Source organism: Psammomys obesus, unplaced genomic scaffold (assembly GCF_907164565.1).
Source record: "Psammomys obesus unplaced genomic scaffold, mPsaObe1.curated_primary_1811, whole genome shotgun sequence".
Lineage (NCBI taxonomy): Eukaryota > Metazoa > Chordata > Mammalia > Rodentia > Muridae > Psammomys > Psammomys obesus.
The window spans coordinates 26,887-32,886 of record NW_026592100.1 but is presented as its reverse complement, the minus strand read 5'-3'; the positions used below and the strand labels follow the sequence as shown (position 1 = coordinate 32,886).

At 53.4% G+C, this 6,000-nt stretch overlaps 1 protein-coding gene across 5 annotated transcripts in view; it reads right to left on the bottom strand.

Annotated features, from left to right (window-relative positions):
- Positions 1-2,586: 2,586 nt before the first annotated feature.
- Tpst2 (tyrosylprotein sulfotransferase 2) overlaps positions 2,587-6,000 on the bottom strand; it is a 29,725-nt gene continuing 26,311 nt past the window's right edge. For all 5 annotated transcript variants that reach the window (XM_055612510.1, XM_055612511.1, XM_055612509.1 and 2 more), the window contains 2 exons: positions 4,576-5,487; positions 2,587-3,530 (listed from right to left, as the gene is read on the bottom strand). In XM_055612510.1, coding sequence (XP_055468485.1) covers positions 3,137-3,530; positions 4,576-5,456 — 1,275 coding nt within the window. In that variant the 5' untranslated portion in view covers positions 5,457-5,487 and the 3' untranslated portion in view covers positions 2,587-3,136. The remainder of the gene's footprint in view (positions 3,531-4,575; positions 5,488-6,000) is intronic.

Below are 6,000 nucleotides of genomic sequence, written 5' to 3'. Positions count from 1 at the left end.
TCCTTTCAAGACCTAGGAAAGAAGGTAAGTGTCATTGTGGGAAAAAATGGGCAGAGTAAAATCCAGGTCACCACTGACACATCTTATCTAACTACCCACCCATCTGCCCATCCTTGGACCTCCAGCTCTCCTCCCACTCACCTGTCAGTTTCACAGTTCTCCCCCACACCCCTCCTTTCATCTACGCATCGAACTGCCATCCACCCATCATTCCATGTACCATCAGATCCATCAGCCTGTCCATCTACCCTCCTTCCCATCCACCCCATCCATCCATCCATCTTCCCTCAGCAACATTTACTGAGAGCCTCTTATTCTACCTGCATGGGACAGCGGTAATCAGCAACTGAAGCTCTTGTTCCCCTGCAGCAACTATTTCTGACAGGGACACAGATGACACGAAGATAACAGAACCATAAACCATCACAGGCATGTGCAGCCACGGGTGGCCAGGAAGGCAGTGAGGCAAAAGGGTGTGGTTGGGAGTGAGCAGGTGTTTCTGCAACCATGTAACCAAGGTGGTGAGATCCAAAGGACAAGTAAAACCAGCCAGGTTAAATAGGGAAGTAAAAGTACTCAGGCAGAGGGTAAGACTGAAGCCTTGACCATGTGGCCAGTGTCCTCATAGTGTCACCTTCCGCTGCCAAACAGAAATCCAATGGGACCCAACTGCTGAACTCTACCCATTACACAAATATCTCTTATTCAACCTGGTATGTGAAGACCTTGAACAAATCAATATGGACTCTGTATGAAAATGACCAATGAGAAACTTGACATGTTTTGGGGCCAAAGACAAACCCACTGTGCATTTCCATGTACAGTCTCAGTGTGGCCTAGCTCCTGTATCACAGCTGCCTATAGCTTGCAGCCACAGGAACCAACCGTATAGGTTGTATAGGAACAACCTATACGGTTAAGAGCTTGTATAGGAACAAGCTCTTAAGTGCAATTCTCATCACTGAGTTACTGAGGCCCAGGGCCCACAGACAGGGAGACAGATAGCCTAAAGCATTCAAGCACTCATGGCTGGTTACCAGCCCCCACATGGCATTTCCTTAGCAGTGTCCCTTTGCAGCAGGGGCTGAACATCATGGAGATCAAGACTAGGCCTTTGCGGAGACCAGAAGCCCAAGGAGAAAATGTTCTGGCTCTCTGGGAAAAAATTAGGCAGTTTTATTTTATTTATTGTAGGTTTTTCGAGACAGAAAGGTTTCTCTGTGTAGCCTTAGCTGTAGTGGACTCGCTTTGTAGACCTGGCTGGCCTCAAACTTGCATTGATCCGCCTGTCTCTGCCTCCTTGAGTGCTGGGACTAAAGGTGTGTACCACGGCTGGCTCAGTCGGTAGACTGAGACTCTTAAAGGTGTGTGCCACCATGCCCAGCCATCTTTTTTTTTTTTTTTTTTTTTTTTTTGGCAGCTTTATTTTAAACAAAAAAAGTTCAAATACTTGATCTGATTGATCCAACATCCACTACAATCCTTTTTCTATACAATAGAATCTGACTTCCGGGGAACTTTGGAGCCATTGCACACACAGCCTTTTGCTGCTGTGCACTTCTGGATGCCCAGGGTTGTATTTCCGTCACTGTTTTTCTGCTTTTAAGCATAGAATGGGATGGAAGCCAGAGCCTCATGCATGCTGGGCAAGGATTCTACACTGGACCGAACCTGGCCTCTTTTCATTTGTAACTGACATAAGCTAACTTTTATGCTCTAACTTTTAAGCATAACATTTACCCTCTACAATACTGTGGTTAGTTATTTATCATGGTCAGAGGAGCTTCTGTAGGGAAAGGAATATAAAACATGAAAATGGAGCTGGATAATTTATTTTGGAATAAGAATTAATAATATTTATAATAAAAGCAGACATGATCACAGCCTCCCTGAGAATATCAAAACTACTGCTGTGGTGGGGCTACATTTCTGTAAGCACTGAGATGCTCATGAGGGACGGCTGTGGGGACCCTAGACGGCTGGCACGGTCCTGAGAGAATTCCCTTGTGAAGGTGAGAGGGCTGGGAAGCAGCTCAGTAGCAGAGCACTTGGCTGGCGCTCAAGGCCTGGGCTCATCCGCAGCACCGCACACACAGAAGATGAGGAATGAATGGGAAGCAAAGAGGCAATGCAGACGTCTTTGGGCTAACGGCATTGGAATGCACGCCTGGGGTAGAGCTCTTCAGGAGGCAGAGGCCGGGGGATGGCTTAAGCCCAGGGATTGGGCAACATAGCAAAACCACGCCTCAACAAAGCAACCACGATAAAATCCGAACCACTGAAATAGCGGTTGAGGTGGAACACACCTTTATGATCCAATCAATTCAAAGACAAGGGAGGACCCCAGGTCTGAAGCTGTTCTGTGCCACACAGAGACGCGCCCATGAGTAAACAAATACATGATCGCTTCTCAGACACACAGGGGCAGTGCTGTGAGGAGCAGACTCAGGGTGGCCACTGCTACAGTGTCAGAGTGCCTGCGCAGACCCGTGCACGCCCCCACACAGTGCAGTGTGGCCTCTGCACACCTGCGCACACAGCATGGCCTCCACACACCTTAGATGCACAGCCGAGCCCTGAGCCTCTAGTGGCTGCGAGCCAGTGGGTGGTGCACTGTGTACGGACATCCCAACAGCTAACTAGTCGACGGCAACACGTCAGCCTCATTAACATCTCATGGCACGCTAGAACTGCAACCTCAGGGCACCTGTGTGGGTGCCCAGAGAAGGCGCTCAAGAAGCTGGATGATGCCAAGCAGACGTGGCTCTGAGCTAGTGAGCCGTTGTTATAAAATGCTTTGTCACCCCACTTCCCTTAACTATCTTCACCACAGAATTTCAACAGCTCCGGTCTGAGAAATCATTGGACAACAGCGTGGTCCCTTCTTCCTTTATGTAAGTTTGCTCTCAAGCCTTGAAGGGCTCTGCACATGGAAAAGAGCCAGGGAGGCAGCAAAGAAATGTGAGCCAGACCTGACACAGGCCAGGTGCGGTGGCGCACGCCTATGATCCCTGCACTGGGAGGCAGAGGCTGGTGGATCTCTGTGAGTTCTAAGCCAGCCTGGTCTACAGAGAAGTCCAGGACAGTCAGGGCTCTGGTACAGAGAAACCCTGTCTAGAACCCCCTCCACAAACCCCTAAAAAGACCTGAGACACAAAGAGAAGCAACAGGGAGAGGAGGAAGCCTGTTGGCTCTGAGATTCCTTTTGTGGCCAAAGCCGAATCTGTACCATTGTGTGCATCAGGCAGAACACGTGCTGGTCAGGAGCAGAGACTGAAGTACCCATGCTGCCAAAGCATATGCTCACACTCCCGTGTGCACACACACTCACCCGGTGTGTGTTATTGATGACAATCGGGTCAGGGTTCCCGTAGTTGGGCGGATTTGCATATGGGTCATAGCCAAGCCGGGCCAGCATGGGGGCAATCTGGGCCATGTCCCTCACCACGTCTCCAGGGATGTGGCCAGTCCACTTGGAGAGGGCTTCCAGGTTCACGGGTTTGATGACCTGGTCTGTGGACCGCTCGATCCTGGGGAGAGAGCACAGTCTGGTCAGGCTTCGGGGCACCCCCTGCTGCTTATGGGGCTCTGACCCCTGGGCAGCCCTGCCCCATTGGCTGTGAGCACGGCCAGGGCACTGTGCCTCATGGAGGCTGCACACAGCAGAAAGCAGAGCTGTGGTGAGAAGAACAGCATGCACTAGTGATGCAGCGAGGTTTCCTTCGTTTGTGTGTGTGTGTGTGTGTGTGTGTGTGTGTACATGCATATCTGTTCATGTGTGTAGAACATGAGGAAGCCAGATGCTGATGTCCTCACTCACTTCGCTTTTTGGCAGTCTTTCTGTAGCTTCACTGTGTTTGGCTAGGCTGGCTCCAGGATCTGCCTTCTGCCCCTTTGGGTGCATGTGACAGGCCCTCACAGCCACACGTGGCTTTATGTGTGTGCCGGAGAAGCTGAACTCCACCATCATGCCTGCACAGCAAGCATGAACAGCCACTGAGCCAGCCTCTAGCCTGTCTGTTATTGTGTGTGCACAAGTATCACGTGTATGTGTGGGGCACGTCCACAGTCGTGTGGAGGTCAGAGGACACCCTTGTGGAGTCGCCTCTCTTCTTCCACTCTTATGGATTCTGGGGATCAAACTCAGCGTCTTGCCACACAAGCCCTTTTACTCACTGAGCCATCTTGCCAGCCCAGCCTGTGTCTCCTTGAAAGTAACTTGTCAAATCTACAACTAACTCAGGCAGCTTGTCCTTGAGAAAGGAAAAGATCAGATTCTAATGGCAATGCTGGAAGTCCCCGTGGACGCCAGCTTCCTCCAGGCGCCTTCAGCGCGCAGCACACTTTCCATGTGCTGTCTGCGCTTTTCAATAGCACACGGAGGCTACAGGGGAGGAGAAGCCTGTCTGGTGAAGACTCCGCTTTCAGGCAGCCAACCCGCAACTCTTTCCCCAGTACACAGAAGGATGCTGAGTCTCAGAGAGGCACAGACACTTGCCTCAGGCAGCACAGCTCAGGAGGGGCAGACTCGATCTGCCGCCCGGGGCCTGGGAGGAGCTGTGGGGCCCCACTCACTTGGACAAGGAGACGCCCCCAGGCTTGCCAATGAGGTCCTCGTGGTGCAGGACGGTGTCGCTCCAGGCGATGCCCAGGAAGTCCAGGATGCGTCTGAGTGAGCGCTGGGGGTGCAGCACCAGCTGCTCATAGTACACAGGCAGGCACTTGTCCTTGCCCACCTCCATGCACTGTGCGTACATCACCTCGATGGCCTTGTTCCACTTCGTAAGGCAGTCTCGGTAGCTGCTGAGGTCGAAGCCCGCAATGGTGACCTTTCGAGTGATCATGGAGTGCACAGAGGCCCGGCCGTCGCGCACCATTAGCAGGAATTTGGAGTTGGGGAAGAGGCGTGCCAGGTAGACAGAGGACTTGAGTGTGAAGGGGTCCTTATTACACAGCACTCGGGCTGGCTCGCCGTGCTTGGCGATCACCTCCAGGATGAAGGCCTGCATAGCGGCATCCAGCACCTCATCCGTCACACCGGCCTCATCCAGCCGAAGCTTCTCCCGCCCGGACTTGGACCAGGCCTGCCGCATGGCCAGCACTCGAGGGATGATGCGTGTCTCCTCCCCACAGCGCACCTCAGGGTGAGCATCCAGCATGGCACGCATGAGGGTGGTGCCGCTACGTGGCACGCCGCCCACGAAGATGAGGGGCATGGACTTGCCATAGCGGTACTCCATGTGGTCAGCACCCAGCATCACCAGCTCCTCCTGCTCCGGCCGCATCCTCCGTGAGCTCCTCATGCCCCCAAGCACTGCCCGGCACTCCAGCACTTGCTGCCCAAGCTGCACCGCGAGCACCAGGGCCAGTGCACAGCCGGCGGCCAGCAGCACCTTACGCACTGACAGGCGCATGCCCAGCCAGGGGCACAGGCCCAGCCAGGGGGCCCGCCTCATCGACGGGTCAGCAGGCCCACCGGGTATGCATCTGTGGACAGAGGAACAGTGTCAGCAGGCCCACTGGTACACAAACAGGCTGCTGCAGTGACAGGCTCAGTGACAAGTGGGTGCTTTCCCTCCCCCCTTCCCTCTAAGGGACCAGTGGCCTCAGAGCCTCAGTGAAGAGCAAGACTCACTCCCCTTACCACCGTGGCTGTGATGCCTCGATTGGCTGAGTTCTCTATCAGTGTTTCAATAGCCGTCTGATAATAAAGGACAGTGGTGGTGGTTACCAGCAGGGCTGGATGCCAACCGTGGAGCTGGCCTGGCCTTGCTGCCTTGATAGGCATGCATCATAGGTTTTTCAGGTTAGGGTCCATGGCCCCCAGGGTACAATATGCCTTCCAGTTCCTGAGAAACCGAGGCACGCCCTTCGGCTGTGTTCAGGCTGCTTTGTGTCTCTCTGTTGTTCCTTCAGAAGTCCAGGAAGCACGGGAGCCTGATAGGACACTCGGTCTCAGACACTGACCTTGTGTGGCCTGTAGACCTGACATCCATGTAT